The sequence below is a fragment of the Botrytis cinerea genome, chromosome 15 (assembly GCF_000143535.2).
Source record: "Botrytis cinerea B05.10 chromosome 15, complete sequence".
Lineage (NCBI taxonomy): Eukaryota > Fungi > Ascomycota > Leotiomycetes > Helotiales > Sclerotiniaceae > Botrytis > Botrytis cinerea.
This window is the reverse complement of record NC_037324.1, coordinates 1,243,369-1,261,051: the sequence shown is the minus strand read 5'-3', so window position 1 is coordinate 1,261,051 and position 17,683 is coordinate 1,243,369. Positions and strand designations below refer to the sequence as shown.

General features: G+C 43.7%; 4 protein-coding genes across 6 annotated transcripts; all 4 read right to left on the bottom strand.

The window, feature by feature from the left end:
* Window positions 1-228: 228 nt before the first annotated feature.
* On the bottom strand, window positions 229-4,361 carry Bcavl9. Its single transcript, XM_024697562.1, has 5 exons — window positions 3,359-4,361; window positions 3,149-3,256; window positions 2,659-3,076; window positions 2,396-2,608; window positions 229-2,342 (listed from the first exon to the last, which is right to left on the bottom strand). Exons 1-5 carry the CDS (start codon window positions 3,457-3,459, stop codon window positions 903-905), a joined length of 2,280 nt encoding a protein of 759 aa, XP_024553378.1. The 5' UTR covers window positions 3,460-4,361; the 3' UTR covers window positions 229-902.
* Window positions 4,362-4,699: 338 nt separating this feature from the next.
* On the bottom strand, window positions 4,700-8,383 carry Bcsak1. Of its 3 annotated transcripts, none has more exons than XM_024697559.1 (11): window positions 7,761-8,383; window positions 7,412-7,695; window positions 7,017-7,333; window positions 6,878-6,925; window positions 6,638-6,767; window positions 6,526-6,569; window positions 6,376-6,475; window positions 5,957-6,313; window positions 5,832-5,910; window positions 5,554-5,776; window positions 4,700-5,469 (listed from the first exon to the last, which is right to left on the bottom strand). In XM_024697559.1, exons 3-10 carry the CDS (start codon window positions 7,070-7,072, stop codon window positions 5,559-5,561), a joined length of 1,032 nt encoding a protein of 343 aa, XP_024553375.1. In that variant the 5' UTR covers window positions 7,073-7,333; window positions 7,412-7,695; window positions 7,761-8,383; the 3' UTR covers window positions 4,700-5,469; window positions 5,554-5,558. The 3 variants fall into 3 exon arrangements, with proteins under 3 accessions (XP_024553375.1, XP_024553377.1, XP_024553376.1); XM_024697560.1 differs by having other exon boundaries at window positions 5,593-5,776; XM_024697561.1 differs by having other exon boundaries at window positions 4,700-5,776.
* A 3,527-nt stretch (window positions 8,384-11,910) lies between these two features.
* Window positions 11,911-14,974, bottom strand: BCIN_15g03570 (hypothetical protein). The gene is made up of 2 exons (XM_001558283.2): window positions 13,843-14,974; window positions 11,911-13,705 (listed from the first exon to the last, which is right to left on the bottom strand). The coding sequence occupies exons 1-2, from the start codon at window positions 14,550-14,552 to the stop codon at window positions 12,730-12,732; spliced, it is 1,686 nt and encodes a 561-aa protein (XP_001558333.1). The 5' UTR covers window positions 14,553-14,974; the 3' UTR covers window positions 11,911-12,729.
* Window positions 14,975-15,238: 264 nt separating this feature from the next.
* Bcirc3 lies at window positions 15,239-17,676 on the bottom strand. Its single transcript, XM_024697558.1, has 2 exons — window positions 17,325-17,676; window positions 15,239-17,268 (listed from the first exon to the last, which is right to left on the bottom strand). Exons 1-2 carry the CDS (start codon window positions 17,574-17,576, stop codon window positions 15,514-15,516), a joined length of 2,007 nt encoding a protein of 668 aa, XP_024553374.1. The 5' UTR covers window positions 17,577-17,676; the 3' UTR covers window positions 15,239-15,513.
* Between the last annotated feature and the right edge of the window lie 7 nt (window positions 17,677-17,683).

The window sequence follows — 17,683 nt, the reverse complement described above, 5'->3', positions numbered from 1 at the left end:
AAAACCCATTCCTAACCTCATTTTTGTCACGACGTGTCTCTTTCCATCACCGGGTACTCTAGCTTCTAGGGCACTGGACCTAATGCATCAAGAGATACATCAGGATCTTCATCCACTGCCACCTAACATCATCCCTGCCCACCTCCCTCCCAACCTACCCCTTCTCAAATCTCACAAAAACCACACCTCCCTCCCACTCCCCTCGCAAACCTAACCATAACCGGCCACTGCAACCCCTTTTTATCCTCATTTCAACCCCACCCACTAACCCCCCATACCTCCCCCCAGGTCTCAGCACCCCAAACCACACTAAACCCCAACGACATCGTAATAATCCATTCCCGCCGATATATCCCACCATCTCCACAAAGATCTTACCGGTAATTTCTAGACGCTCGGCTCTTATGCCCAAGGGAAAAGAACATGCGATATCAATTGCCGATTTGGAGTGGTGTGATCGAGATCCCTTATATGTAGATAAGTGATCTATTTTAGAGGAGAGTTGAGCTTGGGAGATGGGTGAGATTTAGGTTAATCGTATCCTTTTGATTCTGTTTAACAATGTGCTTCCCACCCTAATAAAAATGGATCCAATCCAATAACATTAAATATATTCCATTGTATGTATGTATACGTGTATTGTATATGCGGTAATACGGTAAGTGGTATGTATGATCCTGCGATCCCTGAATTTTCCCTACCCAATCCAATTCCAATTCCAATCCCTTTCACCCATCTCACTCCATCCCAAAACACTCATTCCACCCGTGATCTCCCCTCTTTATATCTTGTATCTCAGCGCGAAAACTTCGCTAAGCCGTCAATCAATCCAATCCAGAGGAACAAGAAGAAAAATGAAATTCCAAAGTAAATCACCACCCGCTCTATTACCCATAAAGATCCTACGAATGAATAGAAGAATCAACCGCCTCCTGCATGGCCTGTGCTACTCTCTCTGCCCTCTCATGTTTATCCTCATCTGATTCTCGATTTCCTTCGTCGTTCCACACATTTGGTTCAGCAGACACGGGCAGTGGTTTGGCCGTCTTATTCTCCTCTTCGCCATTACCATCACTATCATTATGATCTCTCACCCCCTCATGCAACCCCGACAAATGTCCCGAACTATCGACTCTCACAGGCGCATCACTAGTCTTTTCTACCACCACCGCCTTTCCGTCTCCATTCCCAACTCCATTCTCCTCCGCCTCCGCATCAAAGATACTTTCTTTGAAACTCTCCGCCGTCCCCGGCCTTTCCCCCACTGGCGAGTATCCCCCATGAGAACTTCTTGGACTCAGTGGGCTCCTCTCCAGCCCATTTTTCGCGTCCACAACGTGAATATTTTCCTTTCCAAAGAAGCCTCTTGAATTTCTCTTCGGACTATTCGTAACCTGCTGGACCTTTTCCTGACTCCCCGAACTTCTTCCCCATCCCGCTTTCCTTTTCTCTCCCATCCACGTACCCCAGCTCCCAATATATGCACCCGCCCTACTCTGTACCGAAGGGGTTTTGGGTTCATTAAATCCCGTTACGCTTACTGGACTCGAGGCTCCACTAGCAGTTGCCGCCTTCTCAGCCGCAATCCTAGCTTCCTCATTTCTCTTTCTCTGACTTTCCCGATAGGCTTCCATATCTGCATATAATTTATTGAAAACAGTACTAGCTCTTTCTTTTCCCGCTGCAAGGTTTCTGCCCAGGACTTCCTTGCCTACCGCAAATCTTTCATCAAGATGCATTTCCTTAACCTGTTCAGCAATGCGTCTTTGAACATCATCAATTGTAAGGCCACCTGCACAGGGATGTTTAGGTTCTACGATATCAAAAAGATGCGAATCTGTATGATTATTCCAAATTTCGTAGTTTTCACTCCTCGTCCATGCGTCGATCCAATCCATGCTAAAATCATGCGCGGGATCGCCTTCAACCTGTGGAAGTTGCGCTCTGGGATTGTGAGCATTAACTACAAGGTAGTTGTGGCATTTGACTGAGGAGATTAAAGAGAGGAGATATTCCTCAAACTGCAATCGAATGAATTCTTCAGAACCGACATAGCCCATAGTTTTAGGTCGGCTTGGATTAGATTCATCCCAAGTGTCGTTGACAGTTTGTGTGATGAAATCGATCCATCGTCGATCGGCCGCAGAAAGTGTGAGTGCAGACCTCAGTGATGCAGATGTGATATTAATGGTAAGGTCGTCTAGATTAATAAGAATGTCGCTGTATCGATCTCTCTGTTGTAAAAGTAACGAATTTGTTGACCCAACAATATACGATTTTGTGCCGTAGTCCGCTAATATATCAAGTTGCTGTAAAGGAGTATAAGGGCCAAAAAGACTTCCCTGAATCTACAGTTAGTAAATTTCTTCATATACCTGTATAGGCCGATTTTTACCTTGCCAAATATTTGCAAAGGCAATCCCATGTAATTCAACAACGAACTCCTATCGCTAGTTTTCAAACTCGTCGGTTTCACAAGATTTTTCCTGTAATCATCCAATTCCGGATCCGCACAATCTTGTAAATTCCGTATCAGACCCGGTATGAGAGATATGAGTGAAAACTGCATCATGCACAATCTCTCGCACCTCGAACCAAAAAATAGCATCTACTCTCGAGTCAGAATCCACCACGGTTCGCCAGGAAAGGGGTAATTACCTTCGGTTGCAACAGACAACACTTAAAAAGTACCAAAGTCTGCCATTTAAATTCCTTAACCAGTTCCCTCAAACTCATTCCTAGATACTCTTCCCTGTCCCCCAATTCTCCTCGACTCTTTTCCTCCGCCAGGCTTTCCTGAAACCTCTTCAATATCTCCGTGTCTGTGAATTCTCGTTGTGCAAACCATGCTTTCGTAACAACTCCCAATCTTTCCCTCAACATTCCAAAGAATTGTGGAGAATCCGCTATCACAACCACAGCCTTTTGTACCGTCGATCGTGTAACTTCCGCGGGGCGGTTAAGCAATATCGAGGCGTCCATTTGTTGTGTGCAGGAGATACCGAAGAGGGATGTTGGAGGTAGATTTCCGCGCCCAGGTCGTAGGAGTGTAAAATAGGAGAAATCTTCTGTTGATCTGCCATTTCAATTACCCGTCAGCTTCAAACCTTTTCTTCTGAGTTCGCAGAATGCGAGGATAGCAACTTACGCATGCGCACCATCACTCAAAGCCATGAACGGCAATAGAGGCCATTCGTTTTCCACCGCAGGATCAGTCCCCTCCTCTGCCCCAAACCAGTATTCGACTTCCGGTCCTCTAAACAAAACTCACGTCAGCCAATTTTCTCTCTCGCCCCCCTCATACCCATCCCATCCATTTTTAATCCCCCCCCACTACCTCTGCCCCAGAAACACTCACCTTGCATGATGAAAATCCACCACCGTAACCAATGGCACAAACCCCTTTCTTTCCCCCGCCAACAACCCCTCATTCCCCTCCTTCTTCTCAATATTCTCCATCCAGTGCGCTTGTCCCTCTCCGAGTTTCTCTCCCAAACTATAGAGAACCGACTTTCGATACGTTGTCCCAATCCGGAGCCGCACTTTGTCTCGAGTCCCTCTCACAGATCTTCCTGGCCTAATGGCTAAAAGCTAGAAAGCAACAAATGGCCTCCCTAAATCCCTCTTGGAGGACTGTTGAATATCAACAGCCGGTGGACGAACGATCGGTAGGTGTGTATGTATGTCGATATTATATCTTCGTCTCTGGATTGTTTAGTTCTGCTTATGCCACGGCAATTACTTCTGCTTGTCCTTCTCGTCTTCAATGTTTCGAGTAGACCAAAGAAGAGTATTCGTCCTCGTAATCAAAACATGATATTCCTCCCTTCAAGCTTTCAACTCTATGTTTCCGCTTGTGTTAACTTTCCTCTCTCCAAGATCAATCCGTCTCGTAAGTCTTCGATAGATCGTTACAATCTCGATCCGTCTAGTCCTATCAATCTCCTTCTCCTTTCCCCAACTAAAATCCCAATTGTAGTAAATTGATACCCGTTTACAATTAACTGGCCAATGCTCTCTCCAGGGTTTTGATATTGCGAACCTAGTGAGCTGTTATGCGTAATAAACCAGCCGAGCAGTTAGGCAATTTTACTTTTACCCCTCTGTTAAATTCATTAACCCTTGACGATCCCTATCAAGACGTCCCTCCAACCTTAGTTTGCAATTTCCAAAAGTCCGGAGGATGCTTTGAAGATGTCCAGAATCAATTTCTCAGCCTCCGAATGAGGCTGGAGCAAAGGTTTATCGCAAACTTTATCAGTATGCTATGCTCACCCATCAAGTCAAACTTGTGTTATCTTCTTGTCGTCAACAATTCAGTTGAAAATCACCGGCAGGAAGTTAGTCAAGATAAAACTGTCTTGATTAAAAGCGTACTAAAATTTTTACTCATCAATCACCCTTTGAAATAATCCTATGCACCCATATTAAAAAAAAAAATCCAGCAGCAGACCGTTGCCCAGTTCCCATCACACTCTCCTATCACTCCCTCCTATCCAATCCATCCCACCTCGCTGCAAGGCCAGCGAATAAGTCCAGGAAAACACCATCCTTGCAATTATGTGCGCGCAACACGCATCTCCACCATTAATTTATCATCCAATGTTTCTGTCCCATTTCGATGCTTACTGTACATGTAGGCACAAGTGAAAGAGCTGATTTGGAGTCTGTTTTCGTCACATGATTGTGTTAGGTTACTTGTGTGCATGGGAGACTGCGTTGGATTCTGATGTTGTTGTTTGCCATTCTTGGATTTGTACCGTATCAAGTATCATTATGTCTTGGATAATGCTTGGGGAGTGCTTGGGAAAGGCTTAGTTTGTATTGTATTAGCTGAGCTTCAAGCCAATAAAGATACTTCTTCTCTAGGTCACAGTCAATATTTTCGATTGTTTTGCATCCTATCGTTGCAGAAAAGGGTCGACCCCCAGAAAGATAGCTCGATCATTATAAAATCGTAACTCGTTTATTCTATTTCCCATTAAACGCCCATGAGCCAATGACCATACTCGTCCTATCGTCCTATCATCCTATCATCTAAGTACAACTTTTGCGGAAAGAAATCCATTCATCTACTGTGTGCAAAGGTCCCCCTCTCGATTTCACTACTCCACTCGAACCATGCACAATCCATAACCCCACAGGCAGGCGGACTACAAAATTCAGAAACTTCGGAAAATACGTCACTCATCATCCCTGGGTCAAGTAATATATGTACGCCAGAAGTCGAAGAAAAAAAAAGCCAGTTCTCGCCAGAGGTCGCGTTGAATCAGAAAGCACAAGAGAGCACTCCTCTCAACCAGCTCCCCCATAATGTGTATCCATCCCATGCTAAAGGTTGCACCCTAGGCACACCTTTTCATAACTAAATTCAATTGAAAAACAAAATAACAAATGCATTTTTACTGACTTTCCGTCAGATTTTGGGCGTCGTTGATGACGTTATGATAATCAAGAATCTCCGAGTACCTGCAGAAAGTTCCAAGTCAGCTTTACCATCTTGGTCCGTCGCATCCACTCGATAGCCTGTAGACTTCTGCAGATTGAACGCACATCATCTATCTTGGTTGATAATCGAAAAGTTGTTCGTACATCATGATTTTCCAGGTATCAACTGGGAGGTCTGCGTCATTAAATGACCAATCGAATCTCTCCTCTGCCGCAGGCTCATCGGTTGGGTCGTGGTAAGGAGAAAGATATTCATGTGCCAATCCCTCGGCTGCCTTGATTCGCGCTCTGGGGTCGAAGACCAGCATCTTCTCGAGGAGATCAATAGCTAAGACAGGTCAATGAGGGTTACAGCAACATGGAATGCAATGCTAGGGGCATACCTAATGGATCTGCTTGAGTGAACTTGCTTGCAAGGGGCTGTCTCTCGCGCTTGGGCAGAGATTGCACAAATCTCAAGGTCTAAAAATAATCAGCTACATCCTACAATTCATGTATCGTGACTTACATTTTCACTGGCAATGGTGTGGATAACATCATCTGGTGGAGTTCCGAGGAGCTCGGTGATGATGGAGAATTGGTTGACGTGATCCTTTCCTGGGAACAAAGGCTTGCCTTCCAACATCTCTGCGAAAATACATCCCGCACTCCAAACATCAACTTCGACGTCATACTTTTGCCATGTAAGCATGATTTCGGGGGCTCTGTAGTATCTTGTAGAGACATATCCTGTCATTTGAGGATCTTGAATACGGGCGAGACCAAAATCGCAGATCTTAAGATCGCAGTTCTCGTTGACGAGGATGTTGCTGGGCTTGAGATCACGATGAACGACACCTGCAGAATGAACGTATTTCAATCCACGCTAAAAGATAGCATTAGATTAATTCATACTTGAGTAGTACCACTAGAGATGGGATGACTTACCAAGATTTGATACAAGAAGTATTGGATGAACTGCTTCTCGAGTGGTCGCGAAGTCAACAGACGATGCAAATCGGTACCAAGGAGCTCGGTGACGAAGTAGCTAGTATTTTATCAGTCTGAGTTCTCTCCAAATTCCTGGAAGCTACATACATATCCTCAAGAGGTGAGATAAAGATATCACTGAGTGAGATGACCTGTAAACTCTTAGTATCTCCAGGACCAGCCATTATTGTGCATTTGTATTATCGTGATAAAAACGTACATTCTCGTGCTTGAGATGTTTCAGCAATTTCAGCTCTCTGTAAGTTCTCTTGGATAGAACCGGTGTGCTGAAAGGCTTCATAATCTTCTTGACCGCGACATTTGAACCGGTGAGGTTATCTTTGGCAGAGCTGTGCGAGTGGCAAGTATTAGCGATTTGTTTGAGAAGAGGTGGTTGTTTTACCCCTCAGTTGAAGATTTCATCGCCAGGATGGGTTAAAAATGGGAGGAACAATCATACCAAACGAGACCAAATGCGCCCATGCCCACAGGCTGCAAATCAGAATACCTATGTGACAAAATTATCAGTATTGCAAGTTGCAAAGGGGGTGGCTGACAATCTCCTGTTGTCTTGTTCGACTTCTTTGAGCCCCGCGTACCTGGAAGTAATCTCAAAGGTGGTGCCGAAGATCTGGGCTCTTACGAATTCAGCCATTTTGAATTATGTGATCTCGTTGGAGAACGGTTGATAGAGGAGAATTATTTGTAGGAATGCGGGAGATTTATCTTTGAAAGAAAAGAAGGACGGTTGCGAGAGTCTGTAGGTGGTGGGTGGATGGGTGGTGAGTGGTTGAGTGAGTGCGTGAGTGAGTGCGTGAGTGAGTGAGTGAAATTTGCTTGGTGGTTGGTGGTTGAGTGGGTAGTGGGATCTAATAGGAAAGAGACTGCAAGAATGATTTGAGGTGGAATTTATCGCCTAACAAGTTTTGATTCTGTCAGTCAAATAATTCCTTATCCATCTAATTAAGCAAAGCAGCGGCAATTGAGTTTTTACCTCTTCAATAGTACGTATCAGGTACCACAACCACCCAAAATCAAATGCAAATGCAAATACAGGGCGAATGCCGCTTTTGCAAGATTTGGCCTATTTCTTATGGGGAAAGAAGGTCCGAGGTAGCCAGCCCTTTTAATATATGTGCGTAGGTATATAAATATATATGTGGTGAACGTGGGTGGCAGGCAGGCAGCTGGGTTGCAAAGACGTCTGGACTTTGCGGGTGCGCAGAAACTACTCTGTACTTCTTGGTATATATTTTGAGTTGGGAGATGGCGAGTTTCCTGGAGAAGGGTCAGGGAGTCAGGGAGGTGTTCTCGAGCGGGTAGGGAGGGAGGGAGGGAGGTACTGTATTCTTTATGCTTGCTCGAGGAATGGGGGTTATGAATCGAATCTCTCGTGTCGCGCTTCCAAAGGGATTTTGGTTAGTCGAGGGACCCAGCCAAGATATAGATGATCGTTACTCAAGAAGGAGGGGAAAGGAAGGTTTATATACACTCGATAATTGACAGCCAACATTGTACAGCATCAACTGCTACATCGGACATGGTGCATACTCCAGAGACAGCCCACTCGTCGCTGTTTTCTTCCTTTTGAATATCTATTTATACGATGGGCGGGTGCATCTGGGTGTCATGTTGGGCTATCGAGCAAGTCTTGAGTTGCGCGAGCATATTGTAAAAGCATCCCGCATCCAGCATCCCGCATCCCGCATCCAGCATCCAAGGTCTATGAATCGGGATCTTCCTTCCCCTCCGCAGCTGCAACATCGAAGATAGAGAATGGCCATGTGCAAATGCGAGTAAACAAAGCTTGGCACGATAGACTTTCCATCCTTCTTTCCTCGTTATTTCAGAGGCCCAATCCAAAATTGCATCTGATACCGATCGCTCGACGAAGTACGCTCTGTGCTGTATGGATGACCTTGGGAGCTTGGCCTCTGGGACTAATAAGGCGGCATTAGATCATTTCAAGGTACACGCCCAGATTTGAAACTTAGAAATACCACTGACGTCATTTTGAAAGGTTCGTCTCCAACTTTTCATTCCCTCCATCCTCTTTTGCTTTGGCTGATCGCTTTGATCGAAATCCCCCAGTCAAAATCGAGTCTTTCAAGCGGTATCCTTTTTGGCAAGTGCGTGAGTGTGCTCGTTGTATTCATTACTATCTATTGTAACCATTCTTCTGCTTCTGCTCCTGCTTCTGCTTCTGCTTCTGCTTCTCCTTCTTCTCTCCACAAGTCAAGGTACAGCACAAACAGACTCCTCAAAGCATGTCGAACGCTCCCTGGTAATGTTGCAGCAGCTTCTCCACTCGAAAGCTGCCGTGTAATCTACGGCATCCCTCTTGTTGCTATTGCCACCAATCCCATCTCACCCAATCCGATCCATCACCGTGCAACTCACATATCAAATGTTCGACAAGTGTGCGTCCATCTATCGCGTCGTAATAAGTATCTCAATCAACTACAAAACGATGCAATACGGAGATGCACCATCTTCGTCTGCTGGTAGATACCTACCTTCCTAAAACACCGTGTATAGATCCTAAAAGTCTGGACCACCTGAACTGAAGCATCTCCGCAACTCAGAAACACAGCATTTTAATTTCTCCATGATTTCCGGTATCGAAAACTCAAACTCCGATGGGGCGCGATTAGATATCGGTGATTGGCTTGATCGGACTGATCTCGGTCCCACAATGGACTACCCTTTGATGTGGCCAAAAATCTACTTTTATACTTCACACTTCGCACGTAGCTCTATTGACCAAGTTTGAACTCCCTTCGTCTTTCTGAGATGGCTCCGAGAAGAAGAAGAAGATATACTTGTTAAATGCCATTTGGACCGTTGACGTCCAACCTCCATTATCCCAGATCAATGCCATGGCTTCATACCGAAATCCGCACCACATGGTAGCTTCGACATATCTTTCTTCTCCCAACCGTCTATACAGAAAGGCTCTCTCCTCCATGGGCCACTACGAATGAGGAAACTACAATACCCATCTCTAGCGTCTTTGGATAATCCAAGCACCAAATTATCATCAGTGCGCAAGCAACACCACGGAGCAAATGTGATTCAAACGATCTATTCGGTCCCGGCCTCCTCCAAAGATTATATCGCCAAGCTTCCGGAGGATCTGCACAAATTCTATTTGGCCTCATTATAGGTAGGACAAAAAGAATGGTCCTCTGCGTTCACCGAATTGATGTTACCAAAGTAACCTTTGGGGCTAGCAATTCTCAACCATCTCCTCCCTCCTCACTGGGAATTTACTCCACGTACCTGGGCCCATCCAGACAAACCGTATTTTCAAATCCATATTATCACAGTTCAGGTCAATAATGTTAACATATACCATTGATGAGAGCAATTAGGTGTCCAGCTCTTATCTGTACTGTGTGAGTAAAGTTCAAGATGTATGTGTTCCCATTTCCAAGTCGTAATCACAAAACTGCGCAAACCGAATCTATCTACTCCAAGGTTGTCTACCACAATTCCCGCCATAACCTCATCAGATACTTTCGGCTAGTATTACTCCAATGCATGGTTTGATGAGGCCCGTACTCAGTCAATCACAAGCTTCTATGGATGCGAGCTCAGCTTCTATTCTAGCTGCTTTATATGATTATATCGTTCATCATGTGATTTTACTGGAGCTCTAGCTGATCGGAGAGCTCTCGGTTGATTTCCTTATGTTCCATGTTACGCTGAGCACTACCCAATTCTTTTGGGAGATAAAGTCAGGATGGATGGCGAGAGCGCGAAATAGGAACCAAAAGGATTTCAAGTGAATATCTTTTCCTGTGTGTGCGTTCTATATCTAGGGAATATATATGATATGTTAAAAAATCAGGATAAGGAATATATATTCATGATTCGAGTAGTAACATTGGATCATGAGAAAACTGAGAAGAATTCTGTCGATACTGAATTCTTGGGGTTTCAAATAGCAATAAAGCTATCATATACACAAAATAGTAATAGTATTAGCATGCTTTATATGCATGTGTATCTAGTATGCATCATCCCAACCCTCGAATTACAAAGTAGAAGAACACGAAACTAGATAGGCGAGGCGTGTTTCCCGCTTATACATATAAATATTTGATTATCCAGAGTACTTTTCTAATTAATATCCGGGTTCTACAAACACATAGCGTAATATCCCCAACCTTCAAATCGTAAGGAGACTGTCAAATTCATATTTCGATGGGTTGGTGATTATATACCGAGGAATAGCATGATATAACTCGGTTATGGATATGAGATCGGATTCTCTAGGTGATCTCATTGATCGTATATACTCGTAGATAACTCTTTATATTCTTCTACTGTCTAATTACTATTCAAAGGTGGAAGAAGGTCTATGTAGTATTATTAATCTTCTTGCTTGGGGATTTTGTAGGATTGATTAGAGAGAGATTGTGTATATAGATGGATAGATGAATAGATAAATAAGTAGATGGATAAGTAAATAGATGGATAGATGGGTGAGTAAATAAACGAACAAATACATAAACAGATGTATAAATATTTATATTTATATCTATATTCATATTCATAAATCAAACCCCTCTCACTACCGAGTCTGTCTATCAACATTCAAAGTTCCTAAATACATCCCCGATAAAGTCTATAGCAATATCAGAGAGATGTTTCATTCATGTTTACACATATCCTTGTACAATCTCCTCTCCTCTCCTCTCCTCTCTTTCTCTCTTCTGTGTGAAATGGATATATATATATGAAAGATATGTGTACATACGCACATGTAAAATGCAAGAACACATGTATACTCTATCATACATATATCATAATCCAACATATACTATACCACATCTTGATTCTTGATTCTTGAAAATTGAAATCAATCGATAGATAGATAAATACCTCAGTAAGATAATACTCAATCCGTATCTCCAATATTATTATATATCCATGTATCTATCGACATACTCGTATATTTATACTATTCTTATACATAGAAACCCAACATAACACAACACAACACTCTCGGATCAAGTATCAAATCTTCAATTCCAATTTGCAGTTCCAACCCAAACCACAAATTCCAATCCTACCATCAAATTACATTCAAACCTTCTCATACAATAGGTAATAGTCGAATCGATCCTAAAACTCATCTTTCAACCAATTGAGAATGAGTGATGAGTGATGAGTAACGAATAAACCTCGAAGAGTAATAACAATTTATAGTACACAAATTTGAGATCTCATTACTCATATATAGGCTATAGGTAATTGGTATGTATACATTCTCCTTTCTATACTTCACCTCCACCTTCAACTAAATAAATCAACCATCCCATCCCATATACCCACTACCATCAACAGCATCAACAATATCAATATCAATATCAACAACCCCCCCCCCCCCCCCCCCCCTTAACCATCCACTAAGCGAGCCATCATACCTCCCCATCCAGAAACTCGAAACTCGAGAAAGGAAGTGAACACCCACAAACACATATATGCAAGCCCAAACACCCACCCATCCATCCAGACTAATTCCTCCTATCCCATCGCTCTGAGACAGAACAATAACAGCCAATGCGACGAAACGAACGTATCATATCGTCAATGTGATACGTATGTGTATACATGTGAATATCGATCCAGAAACCCACCACCAAAACACCCCATCATTACCATACAAAGACAACAAATCCACACAATCGCCTCTTTCAAACATACAAAACCCAGACTTGCTTCGATACTAAACCATTCCCCCCGAAAATTGCAAAAAATATTCAACCCCTCATAGTCCAATTTTATATATATTCACATTTCTGTATCGAGAAGCTATCGCTATGACCATATAAACTAATGCAGACCTCTACTTGTTTCTACAGCTGTACTACCAATGCCATATGAACCACTATTCAATCTTCCTGGGGTATATCGAGAAGAAAAAAGAAACTCCCCGACACCAAATAGAGAACTCGATAATTTTCCCAGCCTCGCAATACCCGACCCAAAGCCCAATGAATTTTCGCCGAGTTTCAGGATCCCATATAATAGATGTGTCAAGTTGATGAGTTCGCCCAAAAAGAAAACTTGATCCTAACACCCATATCACCCATCGCTGATGCTTTTATAAGAAAGAGATTAATGAGCAGAAGTTGTACTTTTGTGCTGAAAATTGCATGCCCGTCCACTGCCGTCATATGTGATAGAACGCCTAGACTCCGATATCCGTAAGAAACGCAACCGTGATCTGCTATGTACTCCACAAGTACTCCGTAAGTGCTCCATCAAAACAATCTATACCAAGACCCCCAAAATTAGACTTTAAGCACTTGTATTAGCTCTAACTGTAGTAGGCAGCGCAGATGAAGCTGCATCAGAAGGAGGCTCTTGCGAAGAAGCAGATGAACCCAACCCACTATCCGACACGGTAATTTTGGGAACACCAGATTGACCAGGCAAAGGGGAAGTATTAGAAGAAAGAGGGGAATTCGTATCCCCCGTTGAACCCTCGACTCCAAGACTTTCATCGACGCTCTGAGAACCTGCGGATTGCAGACCACTGCCTCGGAACAATCTTTCCGAGAACATTTGCTCAGGAGGGAGAAATTTTCGTGGTCCCAATGATGATACACCTGTAACTGGGCTTGTTCCATCGACAATTGGGCGTCCTCCCTCGGTAACGGGATACATTCCGTTTCTCGAAACTGCTGGCCCATAGTGTTTTGGAATGCCATTTGCGCGCCACATGGCAAGAGCAGCTTTCTTATCTTCAAGCCCGACTGCCTTGATTCTCTCTGTAATCCAGTTCTCAATATTTGCTCTGCTCTGCGTCGCAGTAGGCTTGAGTCTATAGCTCTTCACTTCCTGTTCTCTACGTTTTGCTTCTCTGGAGGTACAGACTCGACAAGATCTTTCAGCCGGGGTGGCATTTGGTCCACTCCTACATTTCCACCAGCCCCCCTTTCCCTTAGTTCGCCCAGTTTGTTTCCATGATTCGTGGTCAGAGTGAAATTCTAGGTTCCACAGATTACGCTCGGGGTCTCTCTCTTTGTGATCATCATAGCCTAGCTCGATTTCTCTCCCGATAATCCAATCATTCATCATGCTCCTGAAATTAGCCCAGGGCCTATGGATTCCCTCCGATGGAAACCAGTCCGGTAGGTATGCACCACATGTATCCCGATCTGCGAGTGTGATTGGAGGTCCAGGCGGGATGTGACTCTGCTTACATTTTTTGCAGTATTCGATAGGTGCTCCTTCGTTTAAATTTCTGACAAAGTCGGCCTTTTGCTCCTCTCTGTAAGCACTCAAATGTTAGCAATCATATACCACTATGCACTTGAGGTGAAAATTTAATAGGAAACACACCAGGGCAGTTGAGATTTAATTGTCAAAGCAAAAGGGTAAAAGAGGAGAGGAGATTGATAAACTTACACAGGGTAGATTTCACCAACACATGAAGGATCATGTTGTACCCCAGACTTTTGTGTAAAATCTATTCCAGTGGCCACCATTTCACCAATCGATAGTTTTCTAGCACGCTTAGTTACATCGGGTACAAGCTTTTTAGGAGATGGTGTATTTTTAATGACAAGCTCAGCTCCATCAAGAGCCACATCGAAAGTGTCATATTGTTGTGGATCGTACTTATCGACCTTTTCGATGCCGGTAAAAGCAGAATTCGCTGGTGGGGGAAAGATTTTCCACGGCTCTACTGGTTCATTTGGCCTTGAAGGAGGAAGTTCGATATTCTCGGGTGCACGTTGACAAGAAAAGCCGGTGACGACTATCGGATTTGTAGGCCTGTACTCATTGTAGGTATATTTTGCTATCACTTCACCCGCAAGATTCTTGATGACGGCTGGCACAGTTTTCTGCGCATGCGAAAGAGGTACGGCTGCATCAGGTTTTGGGTCGGGCTGGTTGCATGATGCGATTTCATTCAAATCATGTTTTGAATCATGTCGAGGTCGCGGGGCTGGGTACTGAAAACCTCCCGAGTTTTGACTGGTGGAGGCTACGGCTTGGGAATCTAGAGAGGCGTCTTTATGTGAACGTTTGTAGTTCTTGAGAAAAGAAGTTGGTTTGGTTTCCTTGTTGGGGTCAGGTGAACCACGATGAGACATATTTCTCGAGTCGTCCATGTTGAGATGGGTCTACAGGAAGACCAAGTGGAACAATACAAATTGGAAGCAAAGTGAGATGTTGTCCTCTCCTCTATTGTGACCGTTGGGGAGGAATTGTGTCAAGAATTATTGATACAAAAGGGAGACCCGATGAAAAGATGTAAGTTGATTTTGTTTCTTGGTGTGTGGGAAAGTTTGGTGCAAGGCTAATTTGTCATTCTGGTCCATGGAAAGAAACTTCCTTGAAATTTTAGTCTAAGATAAATCAGGAAATCAAAAGCCAGCAATCAAAGAATAAAGCCTCCTTGATAGCTGATATGCAGTTGCCCGATTAATGTAGGAATAAGACGTTTCTGGAATCTACCATGAGCAAGCTGGGTAGATGTTTCCTGAAAAAGTCGTTGGTTGCTGAAATAGAATGATGGAAAATAGAACAGTTCGGATAACTGCCTGAGAAGTTGTTGGTTCATCATTCCGAAAGGAGTAGTCAAAATGAGTTGAATAATTTATATACTTTACCATGATAAGTTACAGTTGCAGAGGTCCAAAAGGATACTGTAGCTAAGAGGATACTGTAGTCGGTAGGTGCTAGTCACATAGGCTCTCATATGTGGAATATAAACGACACTAACAGTAATAAGATCGTACAAATGAATGTATAGAGGTGAATAAAACATAAACACATCAGATCAAAACAATATATATGTTTACCTAGAGGAGAACAATATTAGAGCATCAATGCTGAATGGGTTTGCGGATTGGGGAAAGGACACACGAAGGTTTCATATTTGAATTGAGAGAAAGAGCTCTGCAGAACCAGAAAAGTAGAAGGTATGATGATGAGAAAACATGATGAAAGACCAAGCACTCAAATCCACTAAACATACCTAGACATAATTATCAACTACCAAGTAATTGACAGATATGATTACTCAATTACGGAGCAACAAGGATATTATACGAACCCACTGTTGACTGCTCAACCCAGAAGAGGTCCAACACTGACTGCTTCCCTCTTTGCTATAACAGCGTCTTGCTCTAATTTTAACCGTGATCTGCCCGCTCGCCTTTTTTCCGCCTCTAAACTCGAGAATCTTCCTTTCGCACCATGCTTGAGTTTGGTTATCATATCTCCCGCCTTGCCCTTTTTAAGATCTGCGGAGGTCAATTGATCATCCTGTGGTCGGAACTTATTGAGGAACATCAATTGCCCCTCTGTAGCCGGACCATTTCTCCAGTAAGCCTTTTTAGCAATAACCTGAAGAGGATATTTCTTGGCCGCCAAAGTGTCAGCTGCGTGAACGGCATCCAACAAGGTTTCTGTAGCGACAAGTTGGCGGGGCTTTGCGAATGGTGATTTCGATTTGGAGACCCTTAGACTAGCCATGGCAATAGTCTCGGTGACAGTGAATTTCTCTTTCGACTCCTCGGATTCTTTTTCAATTTTTAGGTAAGTTCCATTTGTAGTACTCAGCACATATTTGTCTGAGCCAACGCATACCCATGCAAATGAGGAGATAGCTCTGATATGTCTCTCTACGGAGGTGTCTTCGATAAGGTCATATACAGAATCATAATCGGTGAAGCTCACGGTCCTGATGTTGGAACCGGCGGACGTTGGAGAGGCTTTAGCTTCCATGTCCTCGGCTTTTCTCTTCCTCTCTTCCTCCTCTTCCTTTCGTTCCTTGAGAGATTTTAAATCATCTGGGTTCGCTTCGTCAACGAGTTCGGAAGGATCGAGACCGAAAAGAGTTGGCGTCGTTACGATACCAGTCGAGAGGGTGGCAACCATATCAATGATATGACAATTCTCCTTTCCGGGATGTAATCGCATACCTCGGCCAATCATTTGAATGAGCAAATTACGCGATTTGGTAGGCCTTGCCAGTAACACGCAGTCAATATTGGGAATATCAGTCCCTTCAGTGAAGACTCCGCAATTAATCAGCACTGGGAATTCTCCATTTCGGAAAGCATCGAGTCTGGCACTACGCTCGATCTTTGGAGTATCCCCAGTTACGAACTGTGAATCAATTCCGTACTCGCGAAATTTGTTAGTCAGTCCTCCCACATGAGCGAGATCGACACAGAAGACTATTGTAGATTTCCTTCCTTTAGCCTTTGCAAACCAAGTACGCACGGTAAGCTCATTGATTTGGTCAGTGTTGACAACCTGCGATAGTTCTCCAGTCTGAAAGTCTCCATTCGGGCCCTTCTTCACGGAAGAAATATCAGCTTTCGACTGTACGGTGGTGAAGATAACCCCAGATAGCCATTTGTCTTCAATCATATCAACGTAATCTTTGTGATAGACTATCTGATCAAGAGCAGCACCCAGCTTCAACCCATCAGTACGAGACAAAGTCGCCGAGACGCCAACAAGAGCCGGGGAGTTTTCTCGCTTTTCGGAGAGTCCAAAATGAGCCAAGACTTTCAAGTATTGTGGTGCAACAATATGATGTGCCTCGTCAACTAGTATCAATTTGAAACGAGTCGGATCGAACTTCTCGATCCGGTCACGAGATCCAATACTTTGAATACTTGCCACAGTAATGTCTGCATATCCACTAGCATGCATTTTACCCATCTCTATTTCAATTCGTTTGTTTGGGTAAGCATTTGCACAGTGACGAGCTGCTTGCTCAACCAGTTCTTGTCGGTGAGCTAAGATCAGTGTTTGGGTTGCGCTTTCAGTATGCGGTTGGACTCGATCAATCAGCTGTGTGAAGATTACCTGCCAAATATGATGAGAATAGGAAAATGGCGATCCTCGTCTAACAAAGTACTTACAGTCTTCCCACTTCCAGTAGCTAAAGACACGCCCATTCGTTTGTGGCCTTGATCCAGATGAGAAATTACGGCCTGAATACATTCCTCCTGGTAGTCCCTCAAAACAATGGTTTGGCGAGGACTGGCCACAGGCGCTTGTTGCACTCTAGGGAGCGTGGAAGCTCGTGCATAACTTCTGATGAAGCTTTGTGCCTTTGCTGGTCGCCATGGCCTTGAAAATAGCCCCATCAACCCTCTTGAAGTAGAAGGCATGATGATATAAAAATGTGGCAACAAATCGTCGTCAGGATTGATCACGGTTAAGCGCGATAGACGCGCATCATTGCATCCCTGTATCAAGTCCACCGCATTCAAAAATA